We start from the raw sequence: 22044 nt of genomic DNA on the forward strand, positions 1-22044 counted from the left end.
GACCAAGCAGGCCAGTGACATAGTTTAGGCCAGTCTTAAAATGTTTCTTGTCGAGAGACCAGCTTTGGGAGGATCCGTATGTCTTGGCGGCTCCCTTCTTTCCACAGCGCATCTCGAGCTCCCCAACAGGCTCCCTAGGCGCCATCGCGCGGGCAGCGGCGGAAAGGAGCGAGGGGGCGTGGCCACGCGGTGGGCGTGGTGGAACGCGGCGCGTAAAGATGACGTCACTGGGCGCGACGCTCTCGAAACTGACTAGGAGAGACATGTGGGTTTGCAGCATGCTGCGAGGGTCTCGAGTCGTTCCGGGCCTGCTGCGGCAGGGGCTGCCCCCAACGTTGTGCTGCCGCCTGGCCAATTATTCCGTCTCTGTCGAGCCCTCCCGGGTCCGAGCGCTGATCTATGAGCACCATGGGGACCCAGCCAAGGTCGTCGAGTAAGAGCCGGCGCCGAAACTGGGGCGAAGGAACTGGGGGTGACTGGAGGTTTTAAGATGGACTGTGGACATGGGGAACTGGGAAGAGGGAGATTAGAGTCTAGGAGAGAAGGCAAACTGAAACTGAAACCCGGGACGCGCCTGGAGACCCGAGGCACTAATCTAAAGGAGGTGGTAGCTTGCTGACATTTATTGACAGCATGTCTGGCAGGCCCCTTGTTTAAATAGATGCTCATTTAATCATTAGAATCGTCTTTTGAGGTAGGTACTTGTTTTAGCCCCTTTTATTTTTGCAAATAACTGAAAGAGGAACAAAGCAAAATGATTTGCCCAAAGTCATGCATACAGACAGTAAGTGACAGAGGTTTGAACTCAGAGCTATTATTTATTTGTCGGGGTGGAGGAGAATGGTGAGAGGGTCTTATTCCCAGGCCTCCTGCATGCAAAGCATGAGCTCCAGCGTTCAGCTGTCTCTGCAGCCCTGTGCTATTTCTTACAATAAGAAGATTTTCAGAATACTTTTACCTGCTTTGGATTTTCACTTCTCAGTAAAGTAAATTAGTGGTCTTTGTTTCTATTTTTGGAGCTCAAATTATATTCCTAGTAACTGATTGGAAGAGAGACTGGCATGTTTCTTCTCTTCCATCTGGCCATATCCTCTCTGTTGCATTGATTATGTGCCGTTAAAAGTCAAAAAGAGCTTTTTCTGTGGAACCATAGACATAATGGCAAATACAGTATGTTTCAGCTCTGATAGGTGTCTGATTTTGGACATGTCACCCAATTCCTCCCAACTCTGCTGCTCTTATTATGTCCAAAAATTCTGTTGAATCTTAGTCCATAATTTTTGCATGTAGCTAATAAAAACAGTGAATTGGGGGCCGGAGAGATAGCACAGCGGTAGCGCGTTTGCCTTGCGAGCGCTGACCCAGGACCAATGGTGGTTCGAAACCCGGCATCCCATATGGTCCCCGGTGCCTGCCAGGAGTGATTTCTGAGCAGAGAGCCAGGAGTAACCCCTGAGCATCGCCGGGTGTGGCCCAAAAACCAAAACAAAACAAACAAACAAAAAAAACAGTGACTTGTCAACCATTATGCACTTGAGGAACAGCCATTCAAAAACTAGGAGATCTTGTCTGAGAATCAGAAGACCTTGCTTTAGCTTGCCCTACTGTAGTTCTGGCAAATGACTGAAGTTCTTTGTACGTCTACTAAATCTTTACACATGGAGATAATATGCTCTAAGTTCATAGTGGTTTAGCTCATGTTTTCCACCAGAAAACACATATACTTGTCTGCAGTTCCTTCTTCACAATGATGTGATTTCCAGCAAATGGTTTGATTTTTTTAAATTTAAACACGCCTTGCATCCATGCTATCTCTCCTGCCCCATTTTGTATTTTCTTGTCTATCTATTTAAGGTTCATTTTATTGATCATTTTAAGTTGTATTTATTTAGTTAAATATCTATATATGTATGTAGGTTCTTCCTGATGAACGCTTGCAAAGCTATAAATTTTCTTCTTAATACCACTTTTGCTGTGTCCCACAAATTATGATAATTCATCTCTTCATTCTCATTTGTTTCCAGGAATCTTGATTTTTGTCTCTAGCCCACTGGCTGTTTAATTTCCAGGTGTTAAAAGTTTTCTCTCTGTATCTGTTTGTAATTCACTTCTATTTTCAGTGTATCATGGTCTGAGAAGGTAGTTTATACAATTTCTATCCTCTTGATTTTATAGAGGTATGTTTTGTGGCCTACCATATGGTCTATCTTGATATATATATATGAATGTATATACTAAGACACTCTCTTCCATTTCTTCCTTCAGAACCAGTATATCCTTATTGAGTTTTAGCTTGATTGGCCTATCAAGAGGTGATAGAGTGGTGTTAAAGTCTCCCATTATTATTGTGTTATTAGTGATGTCTTTCTTCAAATCTATCAGCAATTGTTTTAGAGATTTTGCTGGCCCTCATTGGGTGCATATATATTTAGGGGGTGATTTCTTCCTGTTGTATATATCTCTTGATTATTAAGAAATGTCTATCTGGGGCCGGAGAGATAGCATGGAGGTAAGATGTGTGCCTTTCATGCAGAATGAGGGCTGTTCGAATTCCTGCATCTCCTATGGTCCCCTGTGCCTGCCAGGGGTGATTTCTGAGCATAGAGCCAGGAGTAACCCCTGAGCGCTGGCAGGTGTGAACCAAAAACCAAAAGAATAAAAAGGGGGGGGGGTGGCGAGGTGGCGCTAGAGGTAAGGTGTCTGCCTTGCAAGCGCTAGCCAAGGAAGGACCGCGGTTCGATCCCCCAGAGTTCCATATGGTCCCCCCAATCCAGGGGCAATTTCTGAGCGCTTAGCCAGGAGTAACCCCTGAGCATCAAACAGATGTGGCCTGAAAAACTAAAAAAAAAAAAAAAAAAAAAAAAAAAAGAAAAAGAAATGTCTATCTCTGTCTCAATCTTTTTAAGCCTAAAGTTTATATTGTCTGATATTAATATGGCCACCCCAGCCTTTTTAAGGGAGTTGTTTGCTTGAATTAATCCAACCTTTGACTTTGAGTCTATGTTTACTTTGACTATTCAGATGTGTTCTTGTAGGCAGCAAAATGTTGAGTTCAACATTTTGATCCATTTTGCCACTCTGTGTCTCTTAATTGGTGTGTTTTGTCCATTGATATTGAAAGTTTATTATAATGGGATTAAGTAGGAGTTTGGTGTTGGGTAATGGGATTAAGTCTCATTCATCTTTAAGTAGGAGTTTGGTGTTGGATCTGCCTTGCCTTAAAGTAGATATTCAGCTCTTTTATTGGGGGGGGGGGGGGTCACACCATGAGCGCTCAGCAGTTACTCCTGGCTCTACACTCAGAAATTGCTCCTGGCAGGCTCGGGAAATCATATGGCATGCTGGGATTCAAACCACCGTCCTTCTGCATGCAAGGCAAACTCACTACCTCCATGCTATCTCTCCGGCCCCTCAGCTCTTCTTTTAAGGTTGATTTTGAATCTAAAATTTCTGAACTGTTTTGTATACATGAAGTTGTGCATCCTTCAAAGCTGAATGAAAGTCTGGCTGGGTGAAGTATCCTTGGCAAAAGGTTTATTTCGTTGAATTTTGTCACTATATCCCACCAACTGCCTTCAAGGACTTGAGAGTTGTTTGTGATAAATCTGCTGTAAATCTTAAGGATGTTTCTTTGTATGTAATTTCCCTTTTTGATCTTGCTGTTTTTAGTATTCTATCCCTAACTGTGGTTTATCATTGTGACTAGAATATTCCTTGGGGTGTTTTCTTTGGATCTCTTAGCAGGTACTCTTAGCAGGATGTGGTTGCATGCACTATTTGGTTCTGGGAATTTCTCAGCAATGATGTCCTTTGTAGAGTTAAATAGTAATTATGGAGTCCTGGATGGGGCTAGATGGTGGTGAGATGAATGGAGGGGTCTTTCTCTGCCGGCCCAGGCCACGCACCTGCAACCCCTTTCTTCCATCTAGCGGGCCTTAGGGTGTCAACAAGGAGTGAAGAATTGATCCACAGTCAGGTTTCAGGAGACATCGACTTTATTAAAGCCCTGGCCAACATGTGTGGCCTATAATCTTAAACCTATTTAAGCATGCTCTCTTCAGCTGTCATATATTCTTTTTTTTTTTTTTTTTTTTTTTTTTTTGGTTTTTCGGGCCACACCCGTTTGATGCTCATGGGTTACTCCTGGCTAAGCGCTCAGAAATTACCCCTGGCTTGGGGGGACCATATGAGACACCGGGGGTTCGAACCACGGTCTCGATCTTTCCTTGGCTAGCGCTTGCAAGGCAGACACCTTACCTCTGGCGCCACCTCGCTGGCCCCAGCTGTCATATATTCTTAACCTATTTCTGCCATGTATCCTCCTGCTGTTTCTTCCTCCATCTCCTGCTGAATCTCTCTCTATCCATCAATCCTTGAATTCCCCCTAAATCTCCTTCCTTCCTGTCAGGCAATCCTTTTGTTACCTACCAAGGACCCTTCCCAGAAATGGGTTGGTCTTGCCAACAGGTAAGGTTACACAGGAAGAAAGGGGGATGGGAGTAACATCTGCCTTCTCTTTTTTTTTATATATATATATATTTTTTTTTGTTTGTTTGTTTTGTTTTTGTTTTTTTTTTGGGTCACATCCCAAGGGTTATTTCTGGATCTATGCTCAGAAATCGCTTTTGGCAGGCTCAGGGGAACATATGGGATGCCAGGATTTGAACCACCATCCTTCTGCATGCAAGGCAAACACACTACCTCCATGCTATCTCTCCGGCCCCCTTCCTCCTCTTTAAAAAACAAAGAGCATAGGTTATTTTTTGTTTTCCTGACTTCTGCTCTCCAAAGGTGAGAAATCTAATATTCTCTAAAGCATAAAGTCCAAAGTGTAGAATTAACATATCATCCTTTTCCATAAACATAACTTTTCTGCAAAATATACCTGTAACTTAAAATTTTCTTAATGCTTATTTACCAAGCACTATCCTGGAACTTCCTTGTTCCTGTTCTTAATGCTATTTAACCAAGTTTTTTTTTTTTTTTTTTTCCTGGAACTTTCTTGTTCCTATTAACCTTTCCCTAAACCAAATTACAAGAACATTTATACAGAACATACATTTTGAAAACAGGCTACTACCTTAAAATACACAGTAAAGGGGGCCCGGAGAGATAGCACAACGGCATTTGCCTTGCAAGCAGCCAATCCAGGACCAAAGGTGGTTGGTTCGAATCCCGGTGTCCCATATGGTCCCTCGTGCCTGCCAGGAGCTATTTCTGAGCAGACAGCCAGGAGTAACCCCTGAGCAACGCTGGGTGTGGCCCAAAAAACAAACAAACAAACAAACAAAAACCACAGTAAAACATTATGCAATTGGAAGCATTAATTATGGAAAACTATAAAGCACATTTAAATCAGCAAGAAAATAACTTAGATCAAGAGATACACTGAAACAAAGGTATATGCAGGTGGTTTTAAATCAAAGGTTTTAGTTGGGCTTTCCTGTTATCTCCCTTTTATTTTATTTTTTTTTTTTTGGTTTTTGGGCCACACCCGTTTGACGCTCAGGGGTTACTCCTGGCTATGTGCTCAGAAATCGCCCCTGGCTTGGGTAGACCATATGGGACGCCGGGGGGGGGGGGGGGGGGGGGGGGATCGAACCGAGGTCCTTCCTTGGCTAGCGCTTGCAAGGCAGACACCTTACCTCCAGCGCCACCTACCCGGCCCCTCCCTTTTATTTTTAATTCCATCACAAACACCATGTTTTCCAAACATGAAAAGTCTGTGGGCTTTCCCATTTTATCCCATCATCAAATTGTCCAGACGCTGGGCTTTTCCCAGGCTGCTCACCATGTGGCTTTAGTTCCATGGAATCTCGCGGAGCCACGATCACTGTTCCACTTGTCTGATTCGGATCTTCTCCTCAGCTGCAACCTCTCAGTTGTCTGCCCCTCCCGGCCGGCCGAAGCACCCATTTACCTGTTAGCAGAAAGGGAACAGTCTGTTGCTTTTCGCTGAGAGAATGACCCACCGCCTGCTGCCACTTTTCTGTCCCTCCAGGCAGTATTTGGAAGTGTAGCTTTTTGACACAGTGGCTTGCACATCTGGGTGTTCAAAGTTCAAGGTGGTCCGAGCTGAAAGTCCAAATTTCAAAAATTGAAATCCATGTCCAGGCTGAAGGTCATCATCAGAAGTCAGTCTCCCTCAATAAAGTCTTTTTTTTTTTTCATCTTTTTCCAATCAGTTGCTTCCATAAGTCTCTGCAAATTGGGAGAGCTTGGTTCTTGGAAAAAGCACTTTCCGTAGAGGAAAAGTCAGGTGGCTAGGCCTTTGGGGAACTGCTCCAGGATTTCAGCAATCTCCTTTTCAAAACTACCCGCTCTGCCACCAACAGGGGTCTCCGCCATTTTTAGATCCAGTGCCATGTGGCCCAATATTTTGGGCTCACTCCAGCCAAATAGTCAAAATCAAACACAAGAACAGGTATCTCACCATGCTGTCTTCTTGGTCCAGGGTTCAAATCAGCGTTCGAGTGCCATTATGTAGAGAAATAGATTAATTATTGAGTCCTGGATGGGGCTGGATGATGGTGAGATGGATGGAGGGGCCTTTCTCTGCCAGCCACGTGCCTGCAACCCCTTCCTTTCATCTGGTAGGTCTTAGGGTGGTGGCAAGGATCGAGGAAATGATCCACAGACAGTCAGGTTTAAGGAGACATCAACTTTATTAAGGCTCTGGCCAACATGTGTGGCCTATAATCTTACTCTTTTTTTTTTTTTTTTTTTTGGGGGGGGGGGTTACTCCTGGCTGTCTGCTCAGAAATAGCTCCTGGCAGGCACGGGGAACCATATGGGACACCGGGATTCGAACCAACCACCTTAGGCCCTGGATCGGCTGCTTGCAAGGCAAACACCGCTGTGCTATCTCTACAGGTCCTGGCCTATAATCTTAAACCCATTTAAGCATGCTCTCTTCAGCAGCTCTGTCATCTTAACATCTTTCTGCCATGTCTCCTCCTGCTGCTGCTTCCTCCATCTCCCACTGAATCTCTCTCCATCCATCAATCCTTGAATCCCCCCTGAATCTCCTTCCTGTCCCTCAGGCAATCTTTTGTTACCTACCAAGGACCCCTCCCAGAAATGGGCTGGTCTTACCATCAGGTAAGGTTACACAGGAAGAATGGGGGAAAGTTTCTGAACTGTTTTTTATACATGAAGTTGTACATCTGGCTGGATGAAGTATCCTTGGCAAAACGTTCATTTCGTTTAATTTTGTCACTCCCACTAACTGCCTTCGAGGACTTGAGAGTTGTTTGTGATAAATCTGCTGTAAATCTTAAGGTTGCTTCTGTGTATATAATTTCCCTTTTTGATCTTGCTGTTTTTAGTATTCTATCCCTAACTGTGGTTTATCATTGTGACTAAGATATTCCTTGGGGTGTTTTCTTTTTTGTTGTTGTTTATTTTTGTTTTGTTTTGTTTTTCCGTTTGATGCTCAGGGGTTACTCCTGGCTGAGCGCTCAGAAATTGCCCCTGGATTGGGGGGACCATATGGGACGCTGGGGGATCGAACCGCAGTCCTTCCTTGGCTAGCGCTTGCAAGGCAGACACCATACCTCTAGCACCACCTCACCGGCCCCCCTTGGGGTGTTTTCTTTGGATCTCTTAGCAGGTACTCTTAGCAGGATGTGGTTGCATGCACTATTTGATTTTGGGAATTTCTCAGCAATGATGTCCTTGACTGTTAATTCTTCATAGTATTTTCTTCCTGGGTCTCTGGTACTCCAGTGATTCTTATGTGATTTCTATTGAGTTTATCCCATAGGTCTATTGTCTTCTGTTCACTTTTATTGAGGACTTTTTTTCCAGCCTCTTCTTTTGTATGAAGGTGTTATGCAGCTCATCTACTTGCTTGTTGTTTTTTATCTTCAATGGATGTTACTTTGCTGGTGAGTCTTTCCTGTAAGGTTTTCATTTCACCTACCTGTTTTTCAGCCCTGATACTACTGTTTGAAGTTTTCTCATTTCTACTTTCATATCCTCTTGAGTCATATGGTCTGTCCATTCCATGGTTTCTTTGAGATCTTTGAACATCCTTAACATTTAAAGTCCTGAGCAGAGAGGTTATATATAGGTGACGGTGTTTGTTCAGTTTCCAGAAAAAGCATCTTCAAACACAAGGTATGGTGGGGTTCTGTGTAGTTTTTCCATTGTGACCTTTATTGTATGATACTGTTATTATGTGTTGTGATATAGCTCCTTGACTGGAAGAAATGTGCAGCCACTCCGTGGCTTCACTCTTGCTGGTGTCACACACCTCAACTCATTTCAAACTGGTGCTTTTAAGTCCAAAATCTAGCCATTGCCCACAGCTACTCTTGCTGATTTAACATACCTCAGCTCAATGCCCACAACTGACAGGCTGCTGCAGCAGATTCATGTTGGTTTGTTGTTTTGCAAAAGATAGGGAAATGGGGCATTTCTTTTCATTGTTAAAATACAGACTAGTGTCCGCACTTTGGCAACATATATACTAAAGTTGAAATGATAGAGATTAGCATGGCTTCTGCATAAGAATTCTTGAAACACATTCTTGAAATATTTCATATTTTTACTTTAAAAGAAAAAATAAAGCCAGAGATTTTAACTACGGACCTTGAGCTCATGAGCTCAACCTCACCACAGTCACCATTAAAGCAATTTAGAAGAATATTGAGAAGACACATCCATCAATAACCCCAAATTGCATGTGGTTATAAGTAATAAATCACTGTCAGAAAGACATCTCCCCAGACAGAAGCAGTGTTGCTCCTCTCTCACTGACATAACAGTTTATATGACTGATGCAGAATCTGCCACAATATAGGTGTTTTAAAATGTTATATGTGCATCTGTTTCAGTAAGTAGAGCACCTTTTGCAGGGCTGGAGAGATAGCTCAAGAGTCAGAGTGCATGATTTGCATACTGGAAGCCAAGATTCAATCCCTCTCATCCCATGGTCCCATAAGCACAGCCAGGAGTGGTTCCTGAGCACTGTTAAGTGCATCCCAAAAATTAAACAAAAGAGAAGTATACTCTTTTGTTGTGTTCTGTGGTAATTGGTAAGGCCTGGTCTTCAAAGATATAAGAAAATATGGGAAAGTCCTACACAACCAGTGCCCCCCACCCCCGATTGGTTACTTCCTCTTGGGAAGGAATGGAAACTGAAATATGATTGTAGACACCACTTAGGAGAAAAGACAGCATAACTTCTCTTTTTTCCTTGCATGCAGCCCTAAGAGCTTCCCAGAACTTTAAAATAAGAGCTTTTCATGAAGTGTAGTATTTGACCTTGCAACTTCACATCTCTCACCTGAAGCACTTTACTACTTATTTCCAAGTGTCACCTCAGAGACACTAGTAAGATTTAGGTGGCCCTGAACCTGTTTTCTCACCTGTCTGTAAGGGCCTCTATTTTCTTGGCCAGGGTCAATACAAACCATTCTGCAGATAGTCATTCTCTCTCATCCCCAAAATGGCAAATTTCTCTTCTGACCTGGATTCAGGTGACTGGACTTGCTAGTTGCACGGACAGAAATCAGAAGCTGGATTCTCTTCTTTTAGTCAGGCTTGGGAAGATGAATAACTACCTGGTCACAGAAAAGGCTTGAGTAACCACATGATCACAGAAAGAATTGTGTGTCCATTAAACATCTTTGTGACTAGGTATGTGGGTCAGCTTACACTAGGTGGGGAGTGGAACTGCCTACCCAGATCCTGAAAAGCACTCCCCAGCTTGCTGTGGCTATGATAGTAGCATTGAATGCTAGAGCTTTGGAAGCAAGAAGGAAGTGGGGAGACATTGGGGAATTCAAAAAAAGAAGGCCTCCAAGTACAGCAATAAGGTACTTGTCTTGCATATGGCGATCCAGGCACCTGAGCCCCAAGAGTGATTCCCTGAGCACTGCCAGGTATGACCCAAAACAAACAACAACAAAACAGGCCTCCAGGACATCTTGAAGGTCTCTTCCTTTTTGTTTCCAAACATACTGGCTATTCTTTCCTTTCCCCAAGTATTCCCAGGAATTTTTTGTTTCCCCCATGCCCTTTACACAACATACACACACACCCTCCCCTAAATAAGCATTTGCCCCTTTTTCACTTAAAGGATTAAATAGCTGATCTAAGTAAAAAGACTGTGCAGGAGAAAATGACAGACTTTGAGAATTATGAATGTGGAAAGTCACTCAGAGGTCTGAGCCATTGCTCCTTATTTAAACATCAGGATTTTTTGACAAGTATTTTTCATAAAATACTAGTGTTCTTGTACCTTTTGCCCCTGCAAGTCCTTTTTACATACATACATACATGCATACATACATACATATATATAGTGCTCTGGGCCTTATGGTAAAAAGCATTTCTCAGTAGTGTACACATAGTATATATGGATAGTTATTGAGCTAATTTTCCAATACATGTCATAAAATTTAAAAATCAAATGGCCTGTTTTGGGCGTTGCTATTTCTATATTAAAGTGAAAAATGGAACTCCAGAGGCTGGAAAGTTACTTGCCCAAGAACGTGTAAGAAGGATCTTCTGTTTATTTATTATGTTGTTTTGTGTTTTCACTTTGGGGCTATGTATTGAACTGCTCAGGGCTTAGTCCTGGCTTTATGCTCAAGGATCACTCCTGGTGGACTTGGGGAATCATAATTGGTGTCAGGGATCAAACTTGGGTCAACTGCATGCAGAGCAGGGAGTATGCTATGTACCTGCTAGTATACCTGCTATACTATCTCTAAGCCTAGATCTTCTTTAAGGAAAAAAAAACAACTTTGAGGGCTAGATAGTACAGTGGTAGGGAGTTTGCATTGCACGTAACCAACACAGAACAACTCTGGGTTCAATTCCCAGCATCCCATATGGTCCCTTGAGCCTGCCAGGAGCGATTTCTGAGTGCAGAACCAGGAGTAACTCCTGAGCACTGCTGGGTGTGGCCCAAAAACAAACAAACAAACAAACAAAAACCTTGATATAGTATAGGCCTGAAGAAAACAATGACATGCCAAATACTTTTTTGAGAATGAGAGGGAATATAAAATTAGAAGATAGTTCATAAGAGATATTGACATTGCATCATTCAAGTGACCCCCAAGTCTCCATACCATGAGGGAGAGAGGAGGAATGTCTTTTTTCTCTTCCCCTGCTAGGAAATGGTAGTGGTAGATCATGCATGGATTTGATCTACACACCACACCACACACACACACACACACACACACACACACACACACACACACACACACACACACACACACACACACCACCACCACCACCACCACCACCACCACCACCACCACCACCACCACCATAGATCATGCATGGATTTGATCTACACACCACACCACACACACACACACACACACACACACACACACACACACACACACACACACACACACACACACACCACCACCACCACCACCACCACCACCACCACCACCACCAGTCACCTTTCAGCACTTGCTGGCTGAGACATGAGGAACTATGAGTCCTCAGGACTGACACACACCTCTGGACAGACACAGTTCCTTATTCTGTATTGTGTGTTAGCTTAATAGTATTTAGAGGAGGAATCAGATAAGTGATTTAGTAAGTTCTCACTACAGAAAGACTCCCCAAGGATTTTTTTTATTTTGACAGCTGATATCAGTGTCGGAAACCAAAACTATGCATCTGGTTTGTCTTTAAGCCAAAATCCTAATACTGTTTAGGTAGGGTGTAGGGCAGAAAGCGAAGTGTCATATGACTCCTGGCATTCTCTCTTTATTTTTTTAATATTTTATTAGAACATTGTGATTTATCACATCATTCATAATAGAGTTGTTTTAGGCATTTAATGTTCATACATCAATCTCACCACCAGTATGACCTTCCCTCCACCAGTGTCTCCAGTTTCCCACACACCAACCCAGCCTCGCAGACACAAATTTATTTCATATTGTCCTTTACAACACAAAGGCAAGGGGCCAGAGCAGTGGTACAGAGCGGTAAGGTGTCTGCCTTGCCAGTGCTAACCTAGGATGGACCACGATTCGATCCCCCAGCGTCTCATATGGTCCCCCAAGCCAGGAGCGATTCTGAGCACATAGCCAGGAGTAACCCTTGAGCGTCACCATATAGTCCAAAAAAAACTAAACACACACACACACACACAGGCAAATGGCATTATCAAAAATTATACCAACAAGGGTCAATTTGAAATAATTGTTATATCTCTCAATGATGTTAGTAAAGTCATTGTCTAAGGATTTACTGGGCTGTGTGGTTGGTTCTAGTTGAGCCTTCTGTGTTAATATTAAGGAGTAACTTAGTAACTCACTGAGCTTGGTGGTCTCTTGTGTAGCTTTCCCATCAGATTTCCTGTGCTCTTACTATATTTACACTCTGAAATTTTGAGGTGTCAGGTGTGGCTATGGACAGCTGCCTTCAGGTAGAAAAAGGAATCTACCCCTACCCATTCTGAGAAGGCCCCAGAATTTTCAGCCCAGACCAGAGACTACATGGGAAGAGTTGGTGGCCATCACTTTCTTAATAAAGGAGCTGGGCTATTTTCCTGACTCCTGGCACTCATACCCTTAATCCCAAATGAAGGTAGGAAGGACAGAACTATGTGGCTCAGTGAGGTGTCAAGGACCTGTCTGATCACTGGCACTAAGCATGCACTTAATGCTCTGCTCTTCAGAACTCAGGGTCTGGTCCACTTGAGTAGGTACTGTGATAGGGTCTCTTCAGAGTGTTGGGGGGTACCTGAGCCCCCAAGTGGTAAATTCCTAATGATCGGGTGGCCACATATGTTGAGAGTTTACAAAAGAGCCCATGTATACAAACCCACAAAGAGGACCTGCATGCCTGATGACTGGATGAATATTCATTGGCTCACCCTATCATCTGAGCCTGGGAGTGGGGGCTGCAGGTTCAGAGGATTCAAGCTAACGACTGACTTGCCCCATCCAATGTGACTCCTGGCCATTACCTTTCCTTTGTACCTCAGTCTGCCAGGCCAAGCCTGTTACTCTGGCTTTCTCCCTCTTGCCTAGTTTTTTCCTAGAGCTGCAATGCCCTGGGACCTGCTGCCCACTCTACCAATCCAGGCAACTCAACCTGCCCTACCTGACCACATAACTGTCTAGGAAAAAAAGCAGAGATTAGAAAGGGTTCATCTTTGAGCTAGGAGATGCCACAGGGGATCACTGGTCTGGGTTCTAGGCCTACTGCTGATTTGTCCCTGAGGCAAAACAGTCACTCTTGTCTCTGCTTCCAGTTGTGTTGGATGGAGGGGTTGTTAAGAGTCCAAAGAGTTGAATACAGGGAAAATGCTTGCTATTTCCATGTCTCCATCTTATGCTTCAGTGACAAACCTTCACAGCTCTCAGTCAGTTCTGCATCCTGCAGAAATATACCACTCTTTACCCCATTTTCCCAAACAAATTTCTTGATAGCCAGACCAGATGAAACCGCAATATAACACCACATCTGTCCGATTTCTTAGAAGTCATGAATCCCCTTTGAGCCCCCAGTTGTCCCGCTGCAGTAATTCTGTTCTTTGGAAGCAGGGATGTTCGACCCCAAGCCAGCAGCCTTCCGGGAGCAACAGCATGGTTGGAAATCTTGGTGCTGGACTCAAGATGGTACCCAAGTCCCCTTCCTCCTGGTTAAGTGTGGGATCAGCAGCAAGCAGGGACCACCTAGTCCTGTTTGTACCTGTCAGAGATCAAAGCAGCTCTAGGGAGGCAGTCTGCCATGCTGTGGCCCAGAATTGCTCTCTGGAGTATGGGGAGTTAGACCTGAGCAAACTACACAGCAGAGATTCTAACTTCATTTAGGCAAGTTTTCTAATGTCAACAGATGTGGGCTATTTAGGGTCTTGAAAGCTTTCTGATAATCTTATTTGGAAAATAGGAACGGATCCAGGAGTTTCTTTTGGGGGAGGGGGAAAAGGAAAAGGAGGAGCATAGACTTACTCCTTTTTCTGTATTGAGGGATTACTCATGGCAGGACCATAAGGGGTGCCAGCAATTGAGCCATGTGTAAGGCAAGTGCCTTATCTACTTGTACTGTTGCTCCAATCTGAGAAAGGGTTTCTTTGTCAACCCTGGATAGAAAGTTCCAGGGCTCTCCCTTCAGTTCAGAGTTCAAATTGGTTATACGCCAAAGGAAAAAAAAATTTAAGTTGGAAGGACAGGATTCTTTTGAGTTGGAGAAGCCAGAAGAGACCTAAGGAGGGGGCTGGAGAGATAGCACAGGTGTAGGGCATTTGCCTTGCAAGGGCTGACCCAGGACCAATGGCAGTTCGAATCCTAGCATCCCATATGGTCCCCCATGCCTGCCAGGAGTGATTTCTGAGCACAGAGCCAGGAATAACCCCCTGAGTGCTGCTGGGTATGGCCTAAAAACAAACAAACAAACAAACAAATGAGACCTAAGGAGACTGGTGGGAAGAAGCTGTGCATACTTTCCTCAGGAAAAGAAACTGACCTGGGACCACAAGATACCTTTCAGGAACCCTGAGAACCCTATTACCCTGCCATTTTTCCAATTCTACTTTTTTTTGGGGGGAGGGGGCACATCTGGTGATGCTCAGGGGTTACTCCTGGCTATGTGTCAGAAATTGCTTCTGGCTCAGGGAACCATATGGGATGCCAGAGATCAAACACAGTTCCGTCCTGGGTCAGCTGCATGCAAGGCAAATGCTTTACCGCTACACCATCACTCTGGCCCCATTTTTTACTTTTTTTTTTCCAGTTCTACACTATCTGTTAATTATTAAATCCCAGAACAATGTACCCAGCATATCAGGCATTGCAGTCAATAATAGAAAGGAGCTGATAGCAGAGCGATAGCACAACAGATAGCATGTTGCCTTGTACACAGCCAACCTGGTTCAGTCCCTGGCATCCCATATGGACCCCTGATGTGGCCCAAAGGAAGGAAATGGCAGCTTCTTTGTGATGATGGGTATGGCAGACAGACCAGGGAAGGCCCATAAAATTGGTACCCATTCCCCTTCCCCCAACCCTGTGTCTGCAGAAGCTTAAACTTATTTGGGCTCAGTAATGATGCATGGAAAGACCCTGTGAGTCGCCTGACAGGTCCTTCCTACTCTAAAGGATATTGACCAGTTTGTGGTGAGTGAGTGAAGAAGGAGATAAGTACAAATGGTAGCTAATTAAATGCGGGAGGCAGGGAAGAGAGCCAAGCAGAGCTGGCCCATGCCTGCCTTACACAGCAAATAGAACTGAGCCCATCCCCAGAGTGCTGGCCTCTTTCTCCCCATCTCAAAAGGCCCTTTCTTCTGCCTACTTTTGTCTCCTCTGTAGTTCATATGGCATCCCAGGTGTACGGTCTCGGCCTCAAAGGACCCATTGTGACCTTATCCTGTCTGGGATCTGTCGCGGGAAGACAGTGGCATCCCTCTGACTTGCATGGCGCCATGACACTCGCAGGGGAAGGACCTGAGAGTCGGGGAGGTGATTCAAGGCCCAGCCAGGCTGGAATTGGGTGTCGCCTTGGCACTCTTAACTTGCAGCCACCATTCCTTGGGTGAGTTTGGAAGAAAAACAGGAGAAATGGGAGTTGTGACACCAGAGGCCACAACAGCAATTCAGACTCAGTTTCCCACCCTGTTTGATCAGAAGGGCCTCCTAGACAAGGGCTCAGAAGAGTCTGTAGAGCAGCAATATCTGCGGTTGGGAACATTATACTGGGAGGCTATGTAAGTCTCCCTTGTGAGTTATAGATGGGATGGGCCAACACACCTCCCCCAGCAGGCAGTGAGTATCAAGCCATCCCCCCACTACTCTCCCATCTGCCTTCCCATCTGTATTTGTAGCCTCAACATCCAGCCTCTAGTCCCTGGCCCTGACCAGTCTTCTTCCCCTCCCTCCGCATTGTGTGAATTTACCCTGCCCCAGCAAAGAGAGAAGAAGCCTATTGCAACTCTACTGCTCTTAGGAAGAGATTGCAGGAAAGATGAGTTCCCCCACTATGTGTGCTCTGGGAACTCAGTAGCACACAAGGCTATGGGCTGCCTTAATCGAGAACTTCTCAGAGAATTAATGGTTAAATGAGCAAACTTAGGAAGGGTCTTTTGTGAGCAACCTGTTCTAAATGTATCAGACCCTAGGGAATTAGTCTTTCCCCAATTGACAGTCCCAGAAGCATAGCCAAGGGTCAGTAGGTCAGGCCAAGAATGTGAGCTTTTAGAGTTATTCAGTTAGAGTCTGTTCCCACTGTCTACTACCAGTTTTAGCTTGGGCAAGTTGCTTAAGTTCTCTAAACTTCATTTACCAAATGTACATTGGGGTAATAACTCTATAGAGATGCCTTGAGGACTAAACATCATGTAAAATGTTGAGTTCAGTGCTTAGGGTTTACAGAGCTAAATACATTAGTTCTGTTTAATTATCCAGCCGGATCACCTCCAGATATTTAAGTACTGTCTTGTGTTCTGCACGGCTGACTCATAGCACTGTACGTGTGTGGCCCTGAACACACTTTGCTCTTCCATCCTGCTTGTCACCTGCTTCATATCCACATAAAACTCTTTCCTCCATCATCCCTGTGCCTGGGCCAAAAGCGCAAGCCCTATCAAAGACTGCCTGCTTCACCTGCATGGGTTAGCGGCCAGGTGACAACAGTGTCACTTCTTGTTTAAAGTTTGCAGATTATTGGATAATTGTCTCCATCCCCACAGCTCTCATCCAGACTGTGCCTGCCTGCTTTGTCCTTCTACGAGCAGCAAAACCTTTCATCTTGCAGTAGTCTCTGTTTAGCTTTCAGCTTCTGTCTCAGAAATCCCCTTTCTCCCCCTGGCTGCCCTGCTGCTGCTTGTCACTCTTGGTCTGACATGTCACTGAATCTGCTTCCATGTCACTGAAACACTGCTTCAGTGTTTCCTCCAGGTGACTGTCCTCACCATCCAGCTCCCAGGCACATGGCTGGGCTATATTTCAACCTCGAAACCCTATGGCATAGTCCCTGATACTGTTAGTAAATATTTGTTATGATCACTTGAATTTGCCAAATAAAGTTTATATATATATATATATATAATTTTAGAATTCTTTTCAGAGGCAGAATCACTTAATCTTTCCAACAGTTTTGGGGTGGGATGCGGAACACAGATGCAGCTCAGTGGCAGGTCTAATACCTGTGAAATCCTGGCCTTGATTTCTAGTCTTCCCCCAACTCCTTGCCCCCCCCCCAATAAAAGTTTATTCCACTAGAGCTAGAAAGCTAATAAAGTAGGTAAGGCACTTGCCTTGCATGTGGCTAACCTGGGTCTGGTCCCTGGCACCCCATATGGTCCCCTGAGTCCCATCAGAATAGATCACTGAGCACAGAACCAGTAGTAAGTCCTGTGCACCACCAAGTATTCCACCCCGTAAATCTTCCCCACCCTAAAAAGAAGTTTTCTCAGCTCTTTTAGTGCTGGGAACAGCTTGCCCTTTAGCACCGACTGTGTATCAAGTATGCCAGCAGATGCTTCATGTTTATAAGCTCATTTAGTCCATGCCCTGCGTTCAAGCATTCTCCCCATCTAGTAGAGGAGTATCCTGAAAATTGGCTAGTAGAGGTCAAAGGAGATTCAACCCCGGGATTGCCTGTTTCTCTTTAATCCATGGTCTGCTTCATCTGTGAACGTGTTGGTCATGAAGGTTGGTAAGGTGGTGATTTGAGCCAACACTCGGGCTATTTTGTCTCTATCCTCAGGAATCACTCTTGGTAGAGCTGAGGAGACCATCTGGGTACTGAAAATTCAAACAAAGATTAGCCACATGCAAGGCATGCCCCTTACCTACCTACCTTGTACTATCTCTCTTACCCTGTCATGTCAACAACATAATCATCTTGCTAATTTGATCTGTGTTTTCTTAGGAGAGAGTCATGGGTTTTTACTCAAGCTAAACTCTCTGGAGCATAACCTCCATTATTGTGTATGTCCATCTTTCCATAGCATTTTCCTAAATGGTCCAGAACCAAGAAGAACAATACAAGCTTCAATAGCTGAAACTCTAGTATGCAGCCTCTCCTGAGTTTTTTTAATGACTAACACTTTCATGCTACATTTTCTCACTAGAAAGGAAATTAGATAACTTCTTTAGGAAGCATTCTGGAGCATTGTTTTAATCCTAGCCACTGAGTTAAGACTAAAAGTTCAGGGACTGGAGCAATAGTACAGCAGGTAGGGCACTTGCCTTGCATACAGCTGACCTGGGTTTGATCCCCAGCATCTTAATGGTCCTTTCAGGACCTCCAGTAGTGATCCCTGAGCAGAAAGCCAGAAGTAAGCCCTGAGCACAGCCTGGTGTGGATGAAAGAGTGAAAAATAAATAAATAAAAGGCTGCTGGGGCCGGAGTGGTGGCGCTAGAGGTAAGGTGTCTGCCTTGCCAGCGCTAGCCTAGGATGGACCGTGGTTTGATCCCCCGGCGTCCCATATGGTCCCCCAATCCAGGAGCAACTTCTGAGCGCATAGCCAGTAGTAACCCCTGAGCGTCCCCGGGTGTGGCCCAAAAACCAAAAAAAAAATAAAATAAAATAAAAGACTGCTGGGGCCGGAGTGGTGGCACAGAGCAGTAAGGCGTCTGCCTTACTGGCGCTAGCCTAGTACAAACTGCGGTTCAATCCCCCAGCGTCCCATATGGTCCCCCAGACCAGGAGCGATTTCTGAACACATAGCCAGGAGTAATCTGCAAGTGTCACCAAGTGTGTCCCAAAAACCAAAGAAAAAAAGACTGAAAGTTCAGGATTCAAGGAGATAGCTCAAGAGACTGAGCACATGCTTTACAGCTCAGGGTTCAACCCCTAGCAATACATAGTCCCTCACTCACTGCTAAGCGCCATCCCCACACAGAGCTGGGAGTAAAACCCCTGTCCACCACCAGGCACTGCACCCAAAACAAAGGGAAGTTAAAAGTCTTCCTTGAACCCCTTGAGCTCAGTCCAACTAGGAAGCATCACACACACATTCTGATTCTAAAACCAGGTGGTAAATAAGAACCCTGAACTCTCTATCCTGGTCATGTATGTCTACAGCTTCAAAATCCAGATCACTCAAAACACTTTACAGGTTTTTCTTTCATAATTCACAAGACCAATGTTGGATCTCACGTGAGTTTTTTAAACGGTGGTTTAAAGCCTTAGCATAAATCCCACTTAATGTAAATAGTCAAACATTTTGCTGCAGAAACTATGTAATCAGAGCGCCTCCTGCCCCAGACCCACTCAGGATGTGGACGATATCTGGTCCTGATCTCTGGAGAGTGGGTATCCACAAAGCTTTTGGAAAAGGAACTTCTCTGCCTGATGATCAATTAAAAACTCTGAAACGACTTTTTTTGGTGGGGTCACACCCAACAGTGTCCAGGGGTTACTCCTAGCTCTGTGCTCTGAAATTGCTCCTGGCAGGCTCAGGGGACCATATGGGATGTCAGGAATCAAACCTAGGTCCATCCTGGGCCAGCCGCTTGCAAGGCAAATGCCCTACTACTGTGCTAAAACTTCAGTCCTGAAATGATTTCTTTTTATTTGTTTGTTTGTTTTGTAACCCTGAAGCACTCGGGTTACTCCTGGTTCTACGCTCAGAAATCGCTCCTGGCAGGCTCAGGAGACCATATGGGATGCCGGTTTCGAACTACTGTCCTTCTGCATGCAAGGCAAACATCCTACCTCCATGCTATCTCACCAGCCCCCCTGAAATGATTTCTTAAGCTAAAGAGCAGTGAACTGTGTGAGATGGTCTTTGATCATAGTCCCTGCTGCATAATGGGAGCACTGAGCATGGAGCAAATGAGATTGTCAGGGCCAAGAAAAGTATCAAAATCTATTTCATGGAAAGTAAGGTTTGAGCTGGTTTTAAAGAGTTGGTTGAATCTCTCTTCATGAGATGCTGTAGAAAAGAAAGCCTTAAAAGTATCCAGGGTGGGGCCAGAGAGATAGTACAGCAGTAAGGTGTTTGCCTTAGACGCAGAAGGATGGTGGTTTGAATTCCGGCATCCCATATGGTACCCTGAGCCTACCAGGAGCAATTTCTGAGCATAGAACCAGGAGTAACCCCTGAGGTGTGACCCAAAAACCAATAAAAGGGGGAAAAAAAAGTATCCAGGGTGTATGGCCTTTGTCAGCTTACAGAAAACCTTTGGAAATTAAAGGCACAGCTAGTCCACTGTGCACTGGCTCTGGGCAGGCACTTTCTCAGGAATGCAGCCTTCTCTGTGTTCCTAGAGCTGCAGCTCCTGTCTGCTTCCTGCTGAGCCTGATGAGGGAAGCTGAGTAGCTACATACACCCCTCTGCCTCTCTTCTCCAACCCCCCACCCCCCGCTGGTCCCACAAAGATCAGGCCCTCACCCCTCCTGATTGGCATTCATCTTGTTGCCCTCTGCTTGGTGAGGGGTCAGTTCTTTCACTCTTTGGCTTCTCTGGTGTCAGGTTTGAACTGCCAGGTTCCAATCAGATCAACCACTTAGTGCTTTGGGTGGCTTTGAGCAAGTTATTTACCGCTTTTGTGTCTTTGTTCCTCAGCTTTAAGATCAGAATAATAGTACAAAAGCCAGCCTGGAAAGCACACAGCAGAGTGCCTGACTGGTAAGCACTCAGACAGTAGTTATTATTACAAGGCGTCCACCCCCTCCAGCTGTGAATAATGCATACATTTCCTAATACTTACCTGTTTTTTTAAAAGGCCCTTTATTCTGTGCCCTGGTCAGCAGCTCCTTTCTGGTTAATCATCTGCAGAGAACATTTCTGTCTTGGCTTGTCGTAATGATGGGGAATTGTACACTTGGTTGCGTTCCATTCTTCACATTCATATTTTGTTGTGGTACTTTCACATATACCTGGCTATAGTGCAATGGGATATTTTGTGTGTGTGTGTGTGTGTGTGTGTGTGTGTGTCACATGAAAGGCACATCCCTGACCCAAAATGGCATACTTGGTTGTGACGCCATGGAATTCCAGATGACATGAATTATTCTAAGAATATGGGGGCCAATGATGAAGAACAAACTTCTGGCCTCATGCTTCCAAAGCAGGCACTCTGTCTCTGAGCCATCCTGGTAGGGTGCTACCTCATCTTCTCAATCCTACAAGGCATGGTCTCCCATCCTGTGGTTATGACCTATCTAGGCTTTTCAGAACTGTCCTCTGGGGTCCTAGTTAGTCTAGGAGACTTCCCAGACTCAATTCAGAGTGCTGTTAGAGAGCAAGAAGACCAAGGCTTGGGGAGCTGATAAGCCCTGCTGCCTCCTTGGTGTGAGGGGAATTCTGACTTCTCCTGGGAGAGTTAAAGCTTCAATCAGATCATGTCTTTAGTGTCCCCAGCACAGACATAACTGTATTAAGCACTTCATAAAAAACCGCCACTGTGATTCCAGTGCATACAAGTCTTTTCTTGACTAAGACTCTTACCCCAACATGGAGCCTTGAGTATAACAAAAAGGTCAAATTTCTTCAGGAAGTAGGTAGCATTATATCAGCTTAAAGCAGTGACTGTTACCTGATGCTAAGAAACTGGTGAGTGAAAATGAGAATTAGTACTTAACAGGTACATTTGGGCAGAGAAATGTGTGTGAATGTGAAGTCTGAGGTGTGGAAGAAAGGAGTCCCAAGGACCCACGATCCAGTATAGTGATCTTTTAAAAATATTTTATTTTATTATTGTAGTAGGTAACATGGCTGTAGTAGTATTAACTTTTATGGCTGGAAAGACTTCTTTTTTTCTTTTTTGTTTTGTTTTGGGGCCACACCCAGCAACACTCAGGAGTTACTCCAGGCTCTGCACTTAGAAATCACTCCTGGCAGGCTCAGGAGACCATATGGGATGCTGGGGATTGAATCCATGTTAGCTGCATGCAAGACAAATGCCCTACCCATGGGGCTATAGCTCCAGCCAAGACTTCTTCTTTATTAAAAATATCAAAATATAGATAGGAAAAATATATAGATAGGGAAGGGGCTGGAGTGATAGCACAGCAGTAAAGCATTTGCCTTGCACATGGCCAACACAAGATGGACCCCAATTCAAATCCCATATGGTCCCCCAAGCCTGCCATGAGCGACT

General features: G+C 44.7%; 1 protein-coding gene and 1 non-coding gene across 2 annotated transcripts in view; both read left to right on the forward strand.

Moving 5' to 3' along the window:
* Positions 1-258: 258 nt before the first annotated feature.
* MECR (mitochondrial trans-2-enoyl-CoA reductase) overlaps positions 259-22044 on the forward strand; it is a 42245-nt gene continuing 20459 nt past the window's right edge. The window contains exon 1 of the mRNA XM_049774878.1: positions 259-433. Within this exon, the coding sequence (XP_049630835.1) occupies positions 264-433 (170 nt within the window). The 5' untranslated portion in view covers positions 259-263. The remainder of the gene's footprint in view (positions 434-22044) is intronic.
* On the forward strand, positions 8448-8553 carry LOC126012430 (U6 spliceosomal RNA). Its single transcript, XR_007496903.1, has one exon. It is a non-coding gene; the product is annotated as a U6 spliceosomal RNA (small nuclear RNA).

This window comes from Suncus etruscus, chromosome 6 (assembly GCF_024139225.1).
Source record: "Suncus etruscus isolate mSunEtr1 chromosome 6, mSunEtr1.pri.cur, whole genome shotgun sequence".
Taxonomy (NCBI): domain Eukaryota; kingdom Metazoa; phylum Chordata; class Mammalia; order Eulipotyphla; family Soricidae; genus Suncus; species Suncus etruscus.